General features: G+C 39.0%; 1 protein-coding gene across 2 annotated transcripts in view; it reads right to left on the minus strand.

The window, feature by feature from the left end:
• The window catches only part of LOC139754651 (ferritin heavy chain-like), a 57,824-nt gene extending 34,812 nt beyond the window's left edge, over window positions 1-23,012 (minus strand). The window contains exons 1-3 of one of the 2 annotated variants that reach the window (XM_071672177.1): window positions 22,438-23,012; window positions 6,650-6,763; window positions 240-337 (exon numbers count right to left, since the gene is read on the minus strand). In XM_071672177.1, coding sequence (XP_071528278.1) covers window positions 240-337; window positions 6,650-6,763; window positions 22,438-22,474 — 249 coding nt within the window. In that variant the 5' untranslated portion in view covers window positions 22,475-23,012. The remainder of the gene's footprint in view (window positions 1-239; window positions 338-6,649; window positions 6,764-22,437) is intronic. The other variant, XM_071672178.1, reaches the window with a different exon arrangement.
• Window positions 23,013-23,216: the final 204 nt, after the last annotated feature.

Genomic DNA, 23,216 nt, shown 5'->3' on the forward strand with positions numbered 1-23,216 from the left:
AAGCAGTCTACTGTTTCTTCTTTCCTTACACTTTATGTATCACTACCATTATATATCAATACAGTAAAGTATCTAAACTTCCTTATCCCAAAGAGTGGCTTAACTACTACCTTTCCATATGCTAATTCAAAAATTCTCTTTACTTAAAATACTTTCCTCTGTATTCCTTATTCTTAATCTCATTTAAAGGCTCTTTTCCCTTGTTACTTTCATTATATTCCTTATGTTGCTTAACATACCATGTACATATACATGAATGCTGCATTCAGTTCCACTGCGATATGATCCTTAATGGCAGAAGCGCATCCCTCAATGAAACATACTGCCCCTGGAAAACCTGAAGATAACATCACATATTACTTCAAAATATCATAATACATTTTATTGTGCAAAATCATATCCATTTCAATGCTGTACATATATGAAAACATGCTCATCCACTATGTAAAGGAGATGCAGTATGGCATATGAAAATTTTTGGCAGCATACGAATTACATGAAATATTCGGGATGAAAGTGACAATGTAATGACAATAAAACAGATGAAAAATAGGTTTTGAAGTATACAAGCCATATCTATACTAGGTATAGATATCCCTGGGGATAGGGGATTAAGAATACTTCCCACGTATTCCCTGCGTGTCATAGAAGGCGACTAAAAGGGGAGGGAGCGGGGGGCTGGAAATCCTCCCCTCTCATCTTTTTTTTTTTTTTTTTTTTTTTAATTTCCAAAAGAAGGAACAGAGGGGGCCAGGTGAGGATATTCCAAAAAAGGCCCAGTCCTCTGTTCTTAACGCTACCTCGCTAACGCGGGAAATGGCGAATAGTTTAAAAGAAAAGAAAAGAAAAGAGTATTTGAGTATCAAAGAGATAGCATTTGCTCACAAGAGGTTAAAACATCATTTTATCCCTCAAATAGGATCTATCCACCAAGATTTTACCACAATAATATATATGTGGCTAAAGATGCTCCTCTCCAGAGATCTAGTAACCATTCTGCAACTCACCCAAGTCTAAAACCTATTAAACAGGGAACTTTAGGTAACATCTTGTGTCAAGGAGCATACGTCATTTGCTGCTCATTGAAGCCTGTTCCTTTTGCATGTCACTGTAACAGGTAAAGAAATGGTTTTTCAAAGAGGTGAAAGGGGAAGGGAAAGATAAATATTTAAATGTGTAAAAGGTTCTATCGATTAAATAAGTGGTTCATCTTACTTGAAAACCCACATTTCTCACCTCTAGACTAAGGGCATGGACCTTCACTAGCAAGCAGTTTGGTGAAAAAAGAAGAGGAGGTGAAAGCCTTGTGTAATATGAAATTTGCTATGACAGCTGGAATGAATGGTATTGCAGTTGAATTTCTCAATAAAGGGAGTTCCCGTGTTAGTCAGGATTTTCAGTATGAGAAGATCATGGTGAGGTGCCTGAGGACTGACAAAATGCCTATAGAGTGCTACTGCATAAAGCCAAGGAGAAAAAGGTTGATGCTTGAATTATAGATGTATAAGTTTGTTGTAGAGCTCTGGATGAGGTTTATGAAAGAGTGATGATTGAGAAGATGCCATATACAGAGCATCAGAGTGGGAAAGAACATTGTGGTTTCAGGAGTGGTAGAGGATGTGCGGGTCAGGCATTTGCTTTAAAGATTGTGTGAGACATTTCTGGATCTGGAAAAGGCATACAACAGAATTGACAGAGATGCTCTATGGAAGGTGCTACAAGAGAGTACAGCCTGAGTAAAAGTAGGTAGGGAGGGGGGAGAATGGATTCAGGTGAAGGTAGGTATACAGCAGGGATGTGTTATATCACAATGACTCTTTAATTTCTAGAGTAGGACTGATAAGGCAGGTGAATTCAAGAGTGTTGGAAAGAGGAGTAGGTACGTGGTCTGTTGGGGATTGGAGGGCCTGAGGAATGAGATTTTTACTTATGACACAGAGCTGGTGGTATGAGAAAGGTGGGAGGTAGGCAGATTAGAAAGGGTAGAGTGGTGGGATGAAGAAGTAAGGTTAGTGAAAGAGAGAGAGGTTTGGACGTTACTTGCAGGGAAATAGTGCAAATGACTGGGAGAAGTATAAAAGAAAGTGGCAGGAGGTCAAGAGAAAAGTGCAAGAGGTGAAAAAGAGGGCAAATAAGAGTTGGGGTGAGAGAGTATCATTAAATTTTAGGGAGAATAAAAAGACATTTTGGAAGGAGGTAAATAATGAGCGTAAGACAAGAGAACAAATGGGAACATCAGTGAAGGGGGCAAGTGAAGAGGTAATAACAAGTAGTGATGAAGTGAGGAGAGAGTATTTTGAAGGTTTGTTGAATGTGTTTAATGAAAGAGTGGCAGATATAGGGTGTTTTGGTTGGGGTGGTGTGCAAAGTGAGACGGTCAGGGGGAATGGTTTGGTAAACGGAGAAGAGATAGTGAAAGCTTTGCGGAAGATGAAAGCTAGCAAGGCAGTGGGTTTGGATGGTACTGCAATGAAATTTATTAAAAAAGGGGGGTGATTTTGCTGTTGATTGGCTGATAAGGATATTCAATGCATGTATGGATCATGGTAAAGTGCCTAAGGATTGGCAGAATGCATGCATAGAGCCATTGTACAAAGGCAGAGGGGATAAAGGTTAGTGTTCAAACTACAGAGGCATAAGTACTTACTGAGAGAGTAAAGGCATGTACACATCATCAGATTGGGAAAGAGAAGTGTGGTTTCAGAAGTGGTAGAGGATGTGTGGATCAGGTGTTTGCTTTGAAGAATGTATGTGAGAAGTACTTAAAAAACAGATGGATTTGTATGTAGCATTTATGGATATGGAGAAGGCAAATGATAGGGTTGATAGAGATGCTTTGTGGAAGGTTTTAAGAGTATATGGTTTGGATGGTAAGCTGTTAGAAGCAGAGAAAATTTTCTTACCAAAGATGTAAGGCATGTGTATGAGTAGGAAGAGCGGAGAGTGACTGGTTACCAGTGAATGTCGGTTTGCGGCAGGAGTGTGTGATGTCTCCAAGGTTGTTTAATCTGTATATGGATGGAGTGGATAGGAAGGTAAATGCAAGAGTTTTGGAGAAAGGAGTCTGTTGGGGACGAGAGGGCCTTGGAAGTGTGTCAGGTGTTATTTGCCAATGATACAGCTCTGATGGCTGATTCGAGAGATAAACTGCAGAGGATGGTGACCGAGTTTGGAAAAGTGTGTGAAAGGAGAAAGTAAAGAGTAAATGAGAATAAGAGCAAGGTTATTAGGTTCATTAGAGTTGAAGGACATGTTAATTGGGTCGTACGTTTGAATGGAGGAAAATTGGAGGAAGTGAAGTGTTTTAGATATCTGGGAGTGGACCTAGCAGCTGATGGAACCATGGAAGCAGAAGTGAGTCACAGGGTTGGGGAGGGGGTGAAGGTTCTGGGAGTGATGAAGAATGTGTGGGGGGAAAGAAAGTTATCTCGGAGAGCAAAAATGGGTATGTTTGAAGGAATTGTAGTTCCAACAATGTTGTATGGTTGTGAGGCATGTGCTATAGAGGCTATACATAGAGTTGAACGGAGGAGGGTTAGTGTTCGAAATGATATGTTTGAGGAAACTATGTGGCGTGAGATAGTTTGATCAAATAAGTAATGAAAGGGTAACAGACGTGTGGAAATAAAGAGTATGGGTGAGATAGCAGAAGAGGGTGTGTTGAAATGGTTTGGACATATGGAGAGAATGAGTGAGGAAAGATTGACAAAGAGGATATATGTGTCAGAGGTGGAGAGAACACGAAGTGGGAGACCGAATTGGAGGTGAAAGGATGGTGTGAAAAAGATTTTGAGTGATCGGGGCCTGAACATACAGGAGGGAGAGAGGTGTGCAAGGAATAGAGCAAATTGTGGTATACCAGGGGTGATGTGCTGTCAATGGATTGAACCAGGGCATGTGAAGCATCTAGAGTAAACCATGGAAAGGTCTGTGGGGCCTGGATGTGGATAGGGTGCTAGAGACTGAGTGAACAAATGTGGCCTTTTTCTGTCTGTTTTCCTGGCGCTACCTTGCTGAAGAAGGGGAAGCGATGCTATTTCTTGTATTGGTAGGGTGGTGACAGGAATGGATGAAGGCAAGCATGAAGATGTACATGTGTATGTATGTATATATTGGTATGTATATGTATGTGTATGGGCGTCTATGTATATATATATGAATATAAGTGGATGGGCCATTCTTCGTCTGTTTCCTGGCCCTACCTTGCTGATGCAGAAGACAGCAATTAAGTATAATGAATAAATAAATACATATATTAAGGATTTAGTGAAAGAGAAGAGAGAGGCATTTGGACGATTTTTGCAGGGAAAAAATGCAAATGAGTGGGAGATGTATAAAAGAAAGAGACAGGAGGTCAAGAGAAAGGTCCAAGAGGTGAAAAAGAGGGCAAATGAGAGTTGGGGTGAGAGAGTATCACTAAATTTTAGGGAGAATAAAAAGATGTTCTGGAAGGAGGTAAATAAAGTGCGTAAGACAAGGGAGCAAATAGGAACAAGTAGTGGTGATGTGAGATGGAGTGAGTATTTTGAAGGTTTGTTGAATGTGTTTGATGATAGAGTGGCAGATATAGGGTGTTTTGGTCAAGGTGGTGTGCAAAGTGAGAGGGTTAGGGAAAATGATTTGGTAAACAGAGCAGAGGTAGTAAAAGCTTTGCGGAAGATGTAAGCCGGCAAGGCAGCAGGTTTGGATGGTATTGCAGCGGAATTTATTAAAAAAGGGGGTGACTGTATTGTTGACTGGTTGGTAAGGTTATTTAATGTATGTATGATTCATGGTGAGGTGCCTGAGGATTGGCGGAATGCGTGCATAGTGCCATTGTACAAAGGCAAAGGGGAGTGCTCAAATTAGAGAGGTATAAGTTTGTTGAGTAAACTGGTAAATTATATGGGAGGGTATTGATTGAGAGGGTGAAGGCATGTACAGGGCATCAGATTGGGGAAGAGCAGTGTGGTTTCAGAAGTGGTAGAGAATGTGTGGATCAGGTGTTTGCTTTGAAGAATGTATGTGAGAAATACTTAGAAAAGCAAATGGATTTGTATGTAGCATTTATGGATCTGGAGAAGGCATATGATAGAGTTGATAGAGATGCTCTGTGGCAGGTACTAAGAATATATGGTGTGGGAGGCAAGTTGTTAGAAGCAGTGAAAAGTTTTTATCGAGGAAGTAAGGCATGTGTATGTGTAGGAAGAGAGGAAACTGATTGGTTCTCAGTGAATGTGGGTTTGCGGCAGGGGTGTGTGATGTCTCCATGGTTGTTTAATTTGTTTATGGATGGGGTTATTAGGGAGGTGAATGCAAGAGTTTTGGAAAGAGGAGCAAGTATGAAGTCTGTTGTGGATGAGAGAGCTTGGGAAGTGAGTCAGTTGTTGTTCGCTGATGATACAGCGCTGGTGGCTGATTCATGTGAGAAACTGCAGAAGCTGGTGACTGAGTTTGGTAAAGTGTGTGAAAGAAGAAAGTTGAGAGTAAATGTGAATAAGAGCAAGGTTATTAGGTACAGTAGGGTTGAGGGTCTCGTCAATTGGGAGGTAAGTTTGAATGGAGAAAAACTGGAGGAAGTAAAGTGTTTTGGATATCTGAAAGTGGATTTGGCAGTGGATGGAACCATGGAAGCGGAAGTGAATCATAGGGTGGGGGAGGGGGCGAAAATCCTGGGAGCCTTGAAGAATGTGTGGAAGTCGAGAACATTATCTCCGAAAGCAAGAATGGCTATGTTTGAAGGAATGGTGGTTCCAACAATGTTGTATGGTTGCGAGGCGTGGGCTATGGATAGAGTTGTGTGCAGGAGGGTGGTTGTGCTGGAAATGAGATGTTTGAGGACAATGTGTGGTGTGAGGTGGTTTGATCAAGTAAGTAATATAAGGGTAAGAGAGATGTGTGGAAATAAAAAGAGCGTGGTTGAGAGAGCAGAAGAGGGTGTTTTGAATGGTTTGGGCACATGGAGAGAATGAGTGAGGAAAGATTGACCAAGAGGATATATGTGTCGGAGGTGGAGGGAACGAGGAGAAGTGGGAGACCAAATTGGAGGTGGAAAGATGGAGTGAAAAAGATTTTGAGTGATCGGGGCCTGAACATGCAGGAGGGTGAAAGGCGGGCAAGGAACAGAGTGAATTGGATCGATGTGGTATACCGGGGTCGACGTGCTGTCAATGGATTGAATCAGGGCATGTGAAGCGTCTGGGGTAAACCATGGAAAGTTGTGTGGGGCCTGGATGTGGAAAGGGAGCTGTAGTTTCGGGCATTATTGCATGACAGCTAGAGACTGAGTGTGAACGAATGGGGCCTTTGTTGTCTTTTCCTAGCGCTACCTTGCACACATTAGGGGGGAGGGGGATGTTATTCCATGTGTGGCAAGGTGGCAATGGGAATGAATAAAGGCAGACAGTGTGAATTGTGTGCATGTGTATATATGTATGTGTCTGTGTGTGTATATATATGTGTACATTGAGATGTATGGGTATGTATATTTGCATGTGTGGACATGTATGTATATACATGTGTATGGGGGTGGGTTGGGCCATTTCTTTCATCTGTTTCCTTGCGCTACCTCGCAAACGCGGGAGACAGCGACAAAGCAAAATAAATAAATATATTATAAGTTAAAATTAAGATACTTTTATTTTGGAAACCATAACAGACCAATACTCACTTGCAGCATCAGTAACTTGGCAGTGGTAATTATCATCTTCAGAGGAAGATGTTGCTCCATCACCACTTTTGGTAGGGTCAGGAGCAGGACTAATAACAGCTGCTGCAAAACATCCTGTAAATACCAGAAAATTTATCTAACTCCATACCAAACACTGGTGAAAATGCATGAATTTTCATTCTTGTCTCTAAAATCCAAGAAATATATGAGAGAAATGTCAACTCGTTCTGGTCATAATAAAATTTTGTTAATCAAAATGTTAAACATAAGGTTAAAGTTAACAGGCACCCACATGTTATATATCCACCTATCTATATTTTTGATACTGATTCTCTCCTTGAACTCCCATCAAGGGGATGGCTTCGGCAAATGAGTCCTTACATGCCTCCCTTACATGCACCATTCTAAGCATTCTTCCACCATTTCTCTCCCTCCAGAATTCTTCAACTCTCACTAACCATATCACCAATGGTCTTTCTCCCACACCAACACCTTTAATTGTACTATCATAAACTCTCCTTGTAAACTGCCAGTCTTACATTCTTTCCACATGTCCAAACCACCTTAAAGTACTATGTTTCACCAAATCTAATATTGCTCCTCTCAAATAGCTTATTTCCACAGTCTGGATTCTTGACCTCTGTGATTCATTCTTTGTCCATGTTTCAGCTGCATAACTCAGGGTTTGAAGTACTATGCTGACCCTTAACCTTCTCTTCACTTCTATACTTACACCTCTGCCCTTCATTATTCTATTAAAGGACCCAGTTACTCTTCTACCCAGCACTGCTCTCTCCTTCCATATCACCAAACTTACCTGAGACAGCTCCTAAATACTTATATTCTCCCACCTCTTCCATATTCAAAGCACAGTTTAATACACTTTCTTCTTTCACTCTATATGGTTTTACAAAATCTATACTTTCATTTTGTTTCCTCTCAGACACCATTACTTTACATTTTCTTGCATTTACCTTTTATCACCTACACATATACACATCATAAAACACACTTACAACCTCTACAACTTTTCTTCACCCTCAGCTAACAACAAAGTACCATCCACAAACAGGTTTGCTACTAGCCACCATGAGTTGCCAACTCAGTTTCATATGTTGCTAAACTCATCCCTAAATGTCGCTAGAATGTTGCTAAATTCACTGAAAGTTGCTAAACAGTATCACCCCCCTCCCCCTTTCTTTTTTCATTTGACTGTAGTTGTGTTATACCAACACTTTAAGCTGAATGCATAACAAAAATCATAGATCAATAATTTTATCATAACCTCTGAATAAATAGTGATGCTTAGCATGGAGTAGGCACACTTACCAATTACTCAATGATAACTGCATCCCAGTCTTCCTCCACTTAGTCATCAATTGTATGAAGAGTCCTACCGCTGGAAGCTTGTGATGCACTTGCTTGATCTGAAGTGGTGCTGTATGACCCCACTGTACCAATTTATCTTAAAATATCACTAGGTATCTTGTAGTTTGCACAGCAGATGTTATATCTCTTTAATCCGTATCTTATGGCTAGAATTACTTTAACTGTTGATAACTTCATTTTACTGAGCAACTTTGATTTCCCCAAGTTCATATAGCATTATAAATGTGCTCTACGTCAGTGCTGGAATGTGGCAAAGATAATTCAGAAAGAGCCAATTCAGATAGATTCAGGTATGGATTTTCACCTGCAGCATCTCTGTAGTTTGCTACTTCTGATCTGACCAGAAATCTAATGTGTTACATGTTTCTGTCCAGATTACATGATGGAATTTGTTCCACCGGAAATCAATTAAGTAAGGAAATTTGCATCCTCTGTAAACAACCATGCCAACTCAATTCTATCAGGTTTGATGGGCTTCTAACATTCATCAACACTCATAAGTGAAAGCGATTGCAACTCACAAATATTGTTAGGTAGGCATTGGCAGGCATTTGCAAAGTTGATTTATCAGTTCAAAGATAAACTTCATGCATGTCTCTCTTATGTGACTTTCATCTGTGGGGGAATATGTGCCCTCCACAAGTTCCTTTTCAGACTCAAAACCCATGTAAGGCCTCAGATTCAAATGTTCTTTATCACTCTGCAATGTATAATTTTCTTTCCTGGGACTAATATCTTTGATCCTAAGGAATCAATCAATAAAACTAAATCTCTCAGCAATTTTGTTGGGTCCTGCATTTCTGCTTCAAAATTCTTGTTGACAACTTTTCTGCTGTGAAACATCGTTCTTCTGACCTTGCTAGTTGGAAATGTGTTTTAAGCTTAATCCACTGTTCCAGGATTCTCACCACAGCATGCTTGATAGATAACCAGTGAGTCTAGCTCAACTGCACTAACTTCAGGGATTGTAAACCATCTATGATTGTTTCATACAACTGCTTGTATTTCATCTGATGTACAGATGACTGGGAAAACCAGTTATATGTCTCTTTGATCTTTAACTCTTAATCTTCATGACAATGTTTCCCGTGCAGCATGTGAAACGTCTAGTTGAAATGAATGGCACACCTATCTAATTAGCTGCAGATGGGGGTACTTCTGCTTTCAATATTGCAAACACTCCACTATTAATCCCAGTCATTAGAGAAGCATCATCTGTTCCAGGTGCTATTAGTTTTGCATTTCTAAGCCATTTTTGTGGAGTGACATTTTGACTGCTTCACAAATTGACTCTGAATTACACTTTTATAGTTCAACTAAATCCAAAAATGTCACAACAATGCACTTCAGCGAACTAGAGTAACATCTAATGAAAATTCCCAGCATCTTAGAGACAGCAGTAACATTACTCTCATTAATAATCAAACTATATTTTCTGTCACCAATATCATCTTTGAAGTCTTCCATGAAATGTGGAGCAAGAACATTGCAAATTATACCTGATCACTTTGACCTTTTTTAATTCTGATTCACTACTAGCCTTAATGTCACCGAAACACACTTTGCATGCTTCACTTAATTGATCTACCACACAAATAGAGCAGTGCTCTGCTATAAACATGGGTAGAGTTCATTCAACTTTCTTTGATTCAAAGACTTTTTTGAATGGTAAAATAGTCTGTCTCTGTGTGCTGAATGGCTCCTTCACTTTACTATGTTTATTGGTGTTTCTGTGCTTCTCTAAGTCACAAATTCTGGTAGAAGAGGTACACTTACAATATTTGCATTTTTTTTTCTTTTATCACCAGGGGCCTCAAGCAGCAAGTTTTTAAACCTCTCATCTTTGAGCCACTCCTTGCAGAAACTGTCTTGCCCATTTTCAATTGCTTGTAAGAGTATGACCAAAATGAAGGAAGCATAATACTGGCGACTAAAAACTCTGGATGGATGAGAATCAATTGCCAAATGGACAGGTATTGGACACGTCTATGAAGTAACCAGTCTAGCCATACAGAATTTAAGAAACCATAATTTATGTAACTGATGTAATTTATGCATTTTGATATTCATTTCTAATCTACAAAATTTAATAGAAATACAAAACTCAAGAATTGTCATTAGATATTTCTAAAAAATCTCTAGATTTTCACTACGTCACTAACCACTGAAAAAAGCTGCTAGAATGAAATGAATATCTCTAGATCTAGAGACTTTGCTAAATTTGCAACTCTGGCCCACCATATCTTACCGCCACAATTCATCTTTTCGCCCCTTTCCCCTAGTTTTGCTTTCACTTCTCTTATCACTCCCTCCATATATGTATTAAAAAGCAATGGTGACAACACACAGCCCTGCCTCATTCCCATATGTATACCAAAACTTTTGTTCAACTCTCCATCCATTCTTACACATATCATACAGCCCTGCCTCAGCATCCAAATGTATACCGAAACTTTTGCTCAACTCTCCATCTACTCTTACACAAGCATTTGCTCCTCTATAGAAGGCTTTCACACCATCCAATAGTTGTCCTCCAACCCTATAAATCCTTAACACATCCCATAAAGCATTCCACTCAACTCTTGTCATACACTTTCTCCAGATCCATTTGAGCTGCATACAACCTCCTACCTTTCACTAAATACTTTTCCATGGTCATCTTTACTACAAAAATCTGATCCATACATCCCCTATCTTTCCTAAAATCAAAATCCCTTGCTCTTCACTTATTCTGCATTCAGTCACTTCCTTTATTCTATTAATAAACATTCTTGCATTCACTTTTCCTGGTATACTTAACAGACTTATTTCCCTATAATTGCTATATACATCCTTAGCATCTTTTTCCTTTGAATATAAGAACAGTCAACAGGCACAACCTTATGTTTCCATGCTAAATTACATATCAGATACATTCACTCTGTCACACTTTCTCCTCCATACTTAACATTTTAGCCATAATCCCATCCACTCCAGGTGCCTTTCCTACCTTCAGTCTCACTATTGCCCTTCTTACCTCCCTTTTTGCTTTACGCCCATGCCATTGTTATTCTCTTCCTTCCATCCTCCATACCCATGCTTGTAACAACTGCTGCCTCACCTTCTCCTACATTAATCAGTTCTTGAAAATACTCTTTCCATCTTCATTTCACTTCCTCCCTTTGATTCAGCAATGCCCTTTCCTTACATCTCTCATTAACACTTCCTCTTTTACATCCACCTCTTTCCTTTTTCACCTTATTCCAGTATAGTTTCTTATTATCCCAAAACTTTTCACTCGACTTTCTTCCAAAATCTTTATATACTCTTTCTTTGGTTTCCTCTATCAGCTTCTTTACATTTCACTGATATATTCTATATTCTTCCCTCCTCCTTTGCTGAACTTCCACCAGTACATTCCTATTAGGCAATCTACCATATGCCTTTTTCTCCTTTTCCACAGCATTTCCAATCTTTTCAGTCTATCATGCATTTCCCTCTTTATTCCTATATCTCATAACCTTGTATCCAACTATTAATTGTACAACTTTTAATAGTATTTCTCTAAACACTCATAACACCTCACATAAACATGACTGCATCAATACATTCACTGTAATTCCATCGAAGCTTTCATTTACCTCCCTTTCATTCTCCTCTTCACATGTTTTCTGATTCATCCCATTGCTTGCCAAAACTTTTAATTCTCCACTCTTCCTTTGCCATACCTCCACTTCTCCCTAATTCTCATCTCCACAAAAACCACAAAATGGGCAGTCTCCAAAGAATCCTCTCACAACTCTAGGATCCTGTACAGCCTTTCTCAATCCTTTTCATCTACTACTTCATAGTCAATGAGAGCCTTTTGCTTTTCTTTTCCATATTTCCTCATCATTGCATGTCAGTGGATCATCATGTGCTGAAAAAAAGTGTTTGCAAGGAATAAACCCCTCCCAGCAAAACATCCACACTGTAACTTCTATTCTCATTTACTTCAGGCACTTCCCATTTACCAACTATCTCACCAATTTCATTATAACCCACTTTAGCATTAATATCACACATTACAACCAAGTTTCTCTCATTCTCAAAACAATTCATGCTGTCATTCAAATTTCTCCAGAAAGGCTTCATTTCATCCTTAGCTCATACAGTCTTCACATTCAAAAGTGCATATACTTATGCATACTTCACATTTCCAGTTTTTCCTTTCACCCACAGTATTCTTAATCCATTCCATCCATGCTATGTAACACCATCCCACACTCTTGGTGATAGCAGAATTGCACATCCTTCTTTCTCTTTTTCCCAATAATTTTAATTTATTCCCACCCATACCACTCCTCCTTCCATGTACTCCCATAACTTGCATTCATTATTTCCATTTTCAATCCACATACCCTTCCCAAGGATATGGGTTTCCCCAGTCCCCAGCTTACCCAAGCTACAAATAAACTTCTCCACAAGCTCCCACCTTTAACTCTCACCAGTCATGCCATTTATATTCAGCACCATTACCCTCAAATCGCTCATCTCTTGTTCTTCAGCATAAGTGGTAGACTTCAGAGCTGCTTCTTAGCCTTCTGTCCCTCACCCTTGACAGGCCACTAGCAGAAGGCAACCCTGTGCAGCGTTTCCAGAGGCAGCAAGGCTCCAAAATTGTCCAAAAAACTAAAAAGTCCCAGCACACCTCAGGTGTTTCTCTGTATTTAGAAGGAATTCCCTGATGGGGTTGGGCAACATCTCCCCCTTTAGTTCCACCCTTAAGGGGTGTATCAAAAAGGTTACCACGAGAAGTTGGGTTGACTTGGATAAAGCTATGCTAAGATTGCAAAAGTCAGGTTTCAGATTAAATAAGAACAAATGCCAATTTGAGCAAAATTCTGTCACATATCTAGATCACAAAATAATTTTAATTAAGTTGAAGGTTCCAGTCACGGACAAAAATCCACATCAAAACGGGCCATAATTGAAATACAGACAGAATTATGAAACAGAAAAAGAAAAGACAAGGGAAAGTATGCCGATGGCCACACAATAATCAACTGATGCAGCAGCTTGCAGAGTGTTGCGTGGTCTAGTCAGTGGTGGGGTCACACAAGCAGCAAGCTCTCGGGTGCAAAAACCAAAGTAATACGTATAAAAGAGGAAAAGTGGACCAACATTGTGGCACTGGGCAAAGGGGTCAAGTATATAAGCAGGTCTGCTTTCGACTCAATTCTGTCAAGTAAGGATACAGGGCTAGAACCACCCAAAATGTGAGAGCAGCACTCCATACAAGGACGAATCTATCCCTCGTATAAATGGAGCAACTGTTCAGAAGAGAAGTTTCGACATGAACAGGGCACCCAGTTCCTTAGAGGCAGACTTGGCTATTCCTGTAATGTGGGGGTTTCCAAGAAAGAGTAGGCATTACTGTAATACCAAGTATGTTCATTGAGTCAAGAGGTTGAATTACAGAACTGTCAAAGGAAAGATGAGAGTTGTTAGGGGTTTCCAATACAGGGATGGGTAGAAATTGGATCTTTAAAGCATTAAACTTAAGATTTTGTGTACCCCAGAGATATCCTGTCCAAGTCTAAGTTTACTGAGAAAGCTGTGTCAAGGCGAGATGCAGATCGAGTGAGAGAAGAGAGAGGAGAACTGAAGAATGTGGATGAATGCAGTGTTGAGTTATCAGTGTATGACTGAACTGGATTACTTGTGGAGAAGAAATCATTGAAAAAAGGAGAAAAAGTGTAGTCGACAGGACAGAACCTAGAAGGACACTGCAGTTGATGGAGAAAAGAGGGAGGCTGATCCATCCACAAACACAGAGATAGACTGGCCAGAGAGGAAGCCATATATGAAGGAGCAAAGTGAGGGAGGGAAGCCAAAAGAGGGGAGCCCAGAGATGAGACCCCAATGCCACCCCGTCAAAAGCTTTGGATATGTAAGAGCAACTACATCCGACCTCCCAAAATCTTTCAGGAATGATGACCAGACATTAGTAAGATAGGAAAGAATATCACCAGTGGATCTTGCCTTATGGAAGCCATACTGGTGATCAGAGAGAAGACTGATTTTCGAGGTGTTTAAGGATATGGGCATTGAGGAGGGATTCAAAGACTTTGGAAATGGTAGATGTCAAAGCAATACGACGATAGTTAGAGGGGGTCAGAACAGTCATCCTTCTTAGGGATGGGATGTATCAAAACAATTTCCAAGGAACAGGATAAGTTCTTGTTTATATACAGAAATGGAACAGATGAGCAAGCACAGGTGCTTTCAGTACACGGGGATGGACGCCATCAGGATCATAAGCCTTGCTTGTGTCCAGAGAAAGAAGTGCTTTTAGGACAATCCGAAAAGAGATTAAGGGAAGAGGCATAGGATTAATAAGAGGAGCATCAGGGGGTGGAGGAATGTTAGAGTCATCCAAGGTGGAGTTAAAGGTGAAGCTGGAACCCAAGAGAGTTGTTTTGTCAACAGGAAAGACAGCTATAGTACTGTCAGAATGGAAAAGTGAGGGAAAGGTAGAGCAGTAGAAGTTGTTTGAGATGCCAGTTGCTAAAGACCAGAAAGACTTATCAGTGGATGACGAGGAGAGGTTATCGCACTTCCCTTGAATAAAGGAATGCTTTACCCCCATGGATAACATATGGGCAGTGATAAAAGCTAAATGGGAGCCAGAGGAAGGAGAGTTTTTCTAAGCCTGATATGCCTGATTCCTTGTCTGAATGGCCTCAGAACAGGAACGGTTGAACCATGGACTGTATGAAGTAGTCTTGGAGTAATGGGGGGAAAAATGCTTCCATTTCCACAAGAATAATCTCTCTTATGTGTTTGGAAGAGTCAGAAGCATCACCACATAAGAGAGTAACTTAACCAAGGAAAGTTAGAAAAGGAGTTACGCAAGTTATTCCAGTCAGCTTTGTTAAGGTGCCAATATTTATGCTTAGAGGGGGCTGCTGAAGTTGGAGGTGCTGTTAGAATACATGCATTATGAGAGTGTGATTAGATGAACCAACAGGGGTCAATATTGTGTATTTTCAACAAGATAGACTAGAGATGAAAAATGAATCCAGAATATTAGGAGAGTGGTCATAGTGGTCAGTATATGGGTAGGGTGGGAGATAATTTGCTCTAAATCATTGAGAATGGAAAATGTGAGGGCCCTTCCTACAGCATCGAGATAAATTCAGCATTGAACAAGGGTATGTTCTTTGGGGACTTCATCTCATAATTCTCATCTCACTGCGAGGTGACATACTTTGAAAACTACACGGAACAAACCTAGGATAACAAAAAGGAGGCAGTGGCAAGGTCCTATGTATGGTGGCTCAATCTGGATAAGCAGATAGGAATTATTTCTTCATGTCAAGTGTGTCAGTCCATGAGGGCAGATCCCTCTACTGCACAAGTTCATTCATGGACTTTTCCATCACAGCCTTGGTAAAGGCTTCATACTGCTTTTACAGGTCCAGCCTCTGGTAAGATTTACTTCATACTTTTTGATGCTTACACGAAGTAGCCTGAATTTGTTCAAGTGAAGAACACCATGGCTGAGGCTACTGTAAAGGTTTGCCATGATGTTTCCAGTAGACAGGGATTACCTGAAATTCTAGTCACAGAAAATGGCCCACAATTCACTTCAAAGGAGATAACTAATTCCTGCTTAACAAACGGTATTCTGCATCATACATCATCAGCATATAAACCTTCTATGAATGATCAAGCAGAAAGAGCAGTTCAAGTTCTTAAGTCAGTTTTATGTCAAGCTGAAGTACTACAGCAAGATGCTGATACAGTCCTTCAGGGATACCTGTTTTCCTATCATTGCACTTCACATTCTCTAACAGGAATTGCCCAATCTGTGTTGCTTTTGGGAAGGAATCTGCAATCATTTGGATTTTGTATTTCCAACCTTTACAAAGCCAGTGGAAGTAGAACAAAAGTCCATGGCAAACTGTGGTGTTTTGTGTGGCTTTCATGTGTTGAAAGTGTGTAATTCAGTACTACTAAGAAATTATAGAGAAGAAAAATGGGTGAAAGGTTAAGTGAAAAAAGTGCTTAGCGAAAGGCATTTCTTAATGGAAGTTAGTGATGGCTATGTATGCAACAGACACATAGACCAACTGCAGAAATGTCCTGAAAGAGTAAATGATGAAAAAATTACTGATGATGCTTTAGTCTATGAAAATGCAAATAATAAAAAATTAATCTACATTCAAATCCCATTCCTACTAGGCTTCCAAATATGTATCCTATAATGAAGAAAGCAGAGCCTCTAAAAGGTGAAAATGAAAGCTCTACAGTTTAGAAGTTTAAGGGCAGTTCCGAAGTTCTAATAGAGCAGTAACTTCTCCCAATGAGAAAGTAACTGCTTCCAGGAGGTATCCAGAAAAGGCAAAGAAAGCCTCTTAGATGTCTAAATAACTACAATTTGAAAATCCTTTGACTTTTAATTTTAAGTGTCTGCACTATTTATATAATACTTCTCTGTCTGTACTAGTTACTGTGGTTCCTGTAAATGTGATTTATTTAATTTTCCTCATTTGGTGATACGATTTAGTTTATCTTTTAATTACATGTTTCTCATTAATTTAATCTGTGCTCTTTGGATTTTAAAGGAGGGATAGTGGTATATATTACAAATAATTGTAGGAGGAATAATTTATCATTTTTATTACTGCACTGACATATATTCACTCTGTCTCATTATTTATATATACACTCATTGTAGGAAGGCTTGTTCATATCCATACTTTCTGAGAGAGAGAGAGAGAGAGAGAGGGGATAAACACTGGAGTTAGGAGACAGTGTATTAATCTTTCCAACATAAATAGCCTTAAGAAGCTTATACAGCACAGCTTATATAATAACACCATGATCTTGCCCATTTATCGATCAGCCCTAAGGAAAGGATGAATACTTGGGTTGAGTGTACGACAGGCTTACTGCCATGCCCAGGATTTGAATCATGCAGGTCCAACCCTGGGCTGGCCAATGCTGACTGACTCAGTAATGTCAGTAATGTTAACCAATATGTGTGTGTGTGTGTGTGTGTGTGTGTACACAATGAAGTAAAAAGATTGTGCAAAAATACAAGGTTGAGATAGGAAACAAGTGTGTTAAACTCTCTCCCCGTAATACAAAAATAACAATCAGAAGTTACATGACATAAATTAACCGGCTACTCATTTACACCATAATCAGTCAAGTGATGGAATGTAAATATGAACAGTGAACACTACATACTGACGGCATACTTTCTCCATAATTTCCGACATATATGTATGTCCTTGTAAGATTTGCCTTTATCGAGGTGGCCAAAACTGAACACAGTATTTATGATGGGGACCCACCATTGATCTGTAAAGTGAGGAAAATTTCCCTTCATTAATTTCAAAAGTTTACGTATGAAACCAAGAAGTTTGCCCTTTTCATTGCTTCGGTACACTGCTGTAAATCACCCGAGATTATCAAACCCGAGTCTTTTTCCTCTCACCTTTTGCAGTTCAGCAGAATTCATACAGCAGCTTACCTTCTCATGATTACAATATATATAAAATTTTGTCCTTATCGATATCAAAATGCATTCGCCACCCGTGAACCCAACCATCCATCAATTTCTTTTTGTTAGTTTGAAACTGCAGTTGCGCACTTTCCTATGTAGATTTATTTCCCCGTTTAGTGTTACCAACAAATTTCGATATCTTACAAATTAACTCATTGTCAGAGTCAATAATATTCATAAGAAGAGAGCCGGTTCAAAAGCTGATACCTGAAGGATAACACTTAAGTCTAGTCAATAAGAGGTTTGACCATTAATCACTTCTCTCTTATTGGGGCGTCAACCGTTTTTTTTAACTACTAAAGTACTGCCCCATCTGTACCACGGGACTTTAATTATTCCTACAACCTTTGACAGGGAACTTTATCAGATGCTTTTGAAAATCTGAATAGATTACATCAACTGCTTTAATTTCGTCAGACGCATGGATTTTATTATGCGCAAAATCATGCATATTTGTCAGAGCAATTTTGTCGAAAAACCATGTCGAGAATTTAGTAAGCGTCTGTCCTCTAATTGGTTAACAATTTTATCCTAAATGATGATTTAAGCTTTGCAAATACAGACGTTTAGCTACTTAGGCAATAATTTTCGGGTAGCGACATGTTAACGTCTTTGAATGTCGATGTTACATATGTAAAGTTCCACTCCCCAGAAACTTAACCCATTGCGAGTAAATTATTGAAAATATTGGTAAAGGGCTTCACTACTTCATTAATCACCTCTTTCCTTGTCAAGATATTAAACTTCTCTTGGACTGTCGGTTTATTTACTTTCAGTCCATTTACTGATAGGAGTGTACCTTCAACTTTCATGCGACTGTTGCAGGGCATTTGCCCATCTAAGGATCGGAAATTAATTTACGACATGAGTTGTCATCACTCGTGAGTACAGATGCAAAAATATAATCTCGAAGATCTTTGCCATGGTTTCATTGTCTTGAACGTGATCACCATTTAATGTAAATAATGGACCAATTGACTGGATAATGACTCACTTGCTTCTCATAAAACTATAAAATCCCTCTTCTTTTACTGTTTTGAACAATAAAAATTCCACAAGGCGCATTTACACGAGCAAAGAAAATTGGGCAACAATAGGCAGATTGCCGTTGGAAGTATCGATGAAAATATTGCCATGACCACGATTACAGCAACGTTGTCGCATTGTGGAACAATTCACAGCAACACGACCTCTGTTTTACATTAGCCAGTGAGTGCAACTGTCCTATAGAGAAACCTGTGAAGGTTGTCGTCTTGAAAATGGATTATAAAATTCAAGCTACGGCCTATAACTCATTAACAACACAGGAAGGAAAGAATGTGGGTTAGACCATATCTGGAAAAACGCTCTTCTAATTCAGCTGTGTGTGGAGAATTATAGTTAGTATTTCAGAATTATACAAGACTGTCTCGGAGTGACTTTCATTTGCTTTGCAATTTCATTAGTCCAAAAATACGGAAAATTAATTCACGATACTTGGGATGAGTAAATTCCCATATTTCTGGATGGTAATGAATCTGTCGATAAATCTAGACTTCATTATTCCACAGCGTAGGAATAAATGTACTAGCAAACGCATGGTATCTGGCGCGGACTGTACTGACTGTACATCCTGCTCGCAGTACAGATCAATACCCGTCAACAAGGATTTCCATGTTGCAATGTTGAAAAATGGAATTGCTGCGCAATATTCAACTAAAGTATTGACCCTATTCTGGTTTCTCCTTGCAAAACCAAATAATTTATGCTATATTAGTTATGAGTCTCAGAGTTTCTAATGTGCTACTTTATTTGATAACAGGAACTTTTTACTTTCCATACTTCTACCATTTTTTTTTTTTTAATAAAAAGTCTACTACGCATTGGCACATGAAGTCCTCTCGATTGGAAAGTTTTACCAAAGCTTTTCCAAACGAAGTCCATATCGGTTTCAACTATCAAATTTTCCTCAAACAATACAGAAATTCTCTTTTGATGCTAAAACTAAAGGTAATGTTTCCGTGGCGAGAAAGTTTCTCGACTAACTGTATTAATGCACTACCAAATATTTAGGTGGAGTCGGTGCCTGAAGCTACTAAAGCTACTAGAAAGGGATTGCTATCGATACTGGTATGTTAAAGTTTCCCACTATTAGCCATTGGTGTTCATTTCCTATATGAGCTGACTTATCAGAAGTCCCTCATCTACCTCTGGCATATTTGTAGGTCTGTAAACTAATCTAACTTATTTTACTGTGCTTCTTACCTGTAATTTCAACAAAAATGACATATCTACAAATATCATCAACGGCTACATGTTTCATTTTAAGACGGCGAACTTATAGAGCAAGAAAATGCCACACTTCATTTACCCAATCACTATTAAATACAGTGTACTTTGAAACTGTATTTGGCGAGGATATCTATCTTATAAGTATCTAAGATTTAGAAATACCACTCATATCATAATGTCCTTCCAGTGCAGTTGCTTCTTACTCGGAAAGTTTTTTACGTTTACCCTGTACATTAAGTATTTTCATGTGATTTAATCTTTATTTCTTTTATCAAGTAAACGCAGACTTGCAAAGGAACCCGCCAAAACCCTCGGCTTCCAGTTCATTTAGGTGAAATATGTCTTTAGTAAACATAGAACGCATGTGAAAAGGCCATGTAAAGGTCATGTGGGTATTGAATAAAAAGGATTGCATCAACGTACACGAGGACCTAACACCGATATAAGGTTGATGAAATTCAACTCCGGCACACACACACAAAAAAAAATCAAGAGGTTGCGTCACAGTGAGAGGGCCTCAATATGGTGATTACCTTACAGGAACCAAGTTTCAGGATTTTTTTGTGTGAGGGGCTTGAGAGTCGACACCGTTCCTAACCTTTCGCAATACTCCCAAAATTATAGTTATCATGAGAAAAACTGTCTGCGGGCTACATTGGAATATATCTCAAGTATTTAAATAAATAAAATCTAACAAGCTGTTCATATTTTACAAAAAAACAAAACTAGACTGTGCTTCTCAAATTCAGTCACCACACCTAAAGAAGCACATAGAACTATTAAAGTTTAGAAGAGAGCAACAAAGATGGCACCCAAATTACGAGAGCTGAGTTAAAACAAAACTCTACAGGCTTAATAATTGCTAATCCTGAAAGCGAGATGAGACATGGGTGATGTGGTCATATTCAGTAAGTTTTAAATACATCGATGACATAAGCAATGAACAATTCTTCAATAGCTCCTACGAGAGAGCAAGAAGAGAGCATTACATGAAATTGAAAAAACTTATATATATATATATATATATATATATATATATATATATATATATATATAGGGGATAGGGGAGAAAGAATACTTCTCACGTATTCCCTGCGTGTCGTAGGAGGCGACTAAAAGGGGAGGGAGCGGGGGGGCTGGAAATCCTCCCCTCTCGTTTTTTTTAATTTCCAAAAGGAGGAACAGAGAAGGGGGCCAAGTGAGGATTTCCCTCAAAGGCTCAGTCCTCTGTTCTTAACGCTACCTCGCCAACGCGGGAGATGGCGAACAGTATGAAAAAAATATTTATATTTATTTTATTTATCATACTTTGTCGGTCTCCCGCGTTAGCAAGGAAACAGACGAAAGAATGGCCCAACCCACCCACACATGTACACACACACACACACACACACACACACACACACACATATATATATATATATATATATATATATATATATATATATATATATAATATACATCAAATCACAATTCAGTAGTTCATACAATTTCATTTAACATGTAATTTTTCTATGCATGTTTAATTATATGAACTAAATTGCGATTTCACCATAACGAGAGAGAGAGAGAGAGAGAGAGAGAGAGAGAGAGAGAGAGAGAGAGAGAGAGAGAGAGAGAGAGAGAGAGAGAGAACACGGTTTGATGGGGAGAGCATTAATAGATTCAATATGTTGTATGAAACTAAAGAAGTTTCAACAGATGGTGCCCCATGCTACCTTCCCTTTCATTCTGGACTTTCTTTGGATACGAAGCCAGTTTATGTAAGTATCGTAGTCGCCCCCTAGGAATGAGAATTGTTATCATGTCACTCATTACCCTTCCATCTTTCACTCGTTCTCTCAATTCTAGTACACTGTGGCGTAAAACTGCGTTTGTTTGGAGCTTTTCCAACAATTTTATGTTACTTTACAAGTAAGGGAACAATATGCTGTGGCAGAATTCAGCTTGAGTGGAATGCATGTGGTGTATATTCTACATTGCATTTCACTGTCGTTGACTTTGAAGGCAGTTTTGACGTTAATTAGAATAAAGTTTTCCCTCCCAATGATCCTTATCTTATACAAAAAATAATATTGATCATAATTATTATTATTAATATAAACCGGTCGCCATTGGGGTTAGGGGTGTTAGTGGATCGAATGTACACCTTTTCTAAAAAATTAATATTGTAAATGTAAAATTTTCCCTAATCTACCAGTGGCAACGTAGAACACCAAGCCTCGAAATGTAATTTAACAAACTTTTAAGTACTTGTACTAACAGCAGTTAGAAACATCCGTTAAAACTTTTCTTTATTCTCTTCTAAAACCCATCTCGGAAACAAAAAAGAACCCTTTCCCCACTTTGCATATCATGGCGACAAGCCTATAATGATAAAATAATAATAATAATAATAATAATAATAATAATAATAATAATAATAATAATTATCATTATTATTATTATTAAGTGCGAGTGAATGAGATAAATTTTAAACGTACATTAAGTGAGCTTCAACAACCAAACTCATTTGAGCACACTGAAACAAAATGATCACTACAGTCCCTCAAAATGCACAAATCATCAAGCACTATTACCAATCACTTACCCAATAAAATAATGCCAATTTGAACAAGGCGACCCATGACTGATGAATGGTTTGAGCAGGACTTCTTGTAATGGGGATCACAAGTTGGTTGCGTGTCTCGTGCGCCGTCAAATTTTTCGTAAGGTTGGTGTCCTTTGCTGGGTGGTGACAGACAAGTAGCCCAAACTGGTGGTATCTGATGGGTCAGTAATCGTGATAAGACTGTGATAATAGATACTGTGGAAGCGGGAAATCGTCAAGATGGCTACGGCACTACACTGAGTGCGCGGCAGCCTCTCCCTGACGATGTGTGATACTAAAGTCTCAGGGAGGTGGACTCGGGCGGCAAGCCAGGCTTTGGCTCTGGCAGTGGGGCTGCCAAGCATTGCTGGTAAATTTCAGTGTCATTTGTTATTTTGAAGTGATTAAACGGATGCGCATACTGTTGGCAGGAGTTTGTCATATTTATGATTAAATGGAAGAAAGACTAAAGCATGAATGTGATGAAGCACAGCAAAAGAACGATAATATAACTTCTTGATATACCAAGAGGGAGGAGCATGTTCACTCCACACCAACCCTCGCGTTCAACTTCCACTTACCCTCCTTTGTTAACTGATGAACCATAGAGCTGTTTATTGTATCTTGTTCTATGCAGATTTTCATTTATATATATATATATATATATATATATATATATATATATATATATATATATATATATATATTTATTTTGCTTTGTCGCTGTCTCCCGCGTTTGCGAGGTAGCGCAAGGAAACAGACGAAAGAAATGGCCCAAT

The sequence above is a fragment of the Panulirus ornatus genome, chromosome 17, assembly GCF_036320965.1.
Source record: "Panulirus ornatus isolate Po-2019 chromosome 17, ASM3632096v1, whole genome shotgun sequence".
In the NCBI taxonomy this organism is placed as follows: domain Eukaryota; kingdom Metazoa; phylum Arthropoda; class Malacostraca; order Decapoda; family Palinuridae; genus Panulirus; species Panulirus ornatus.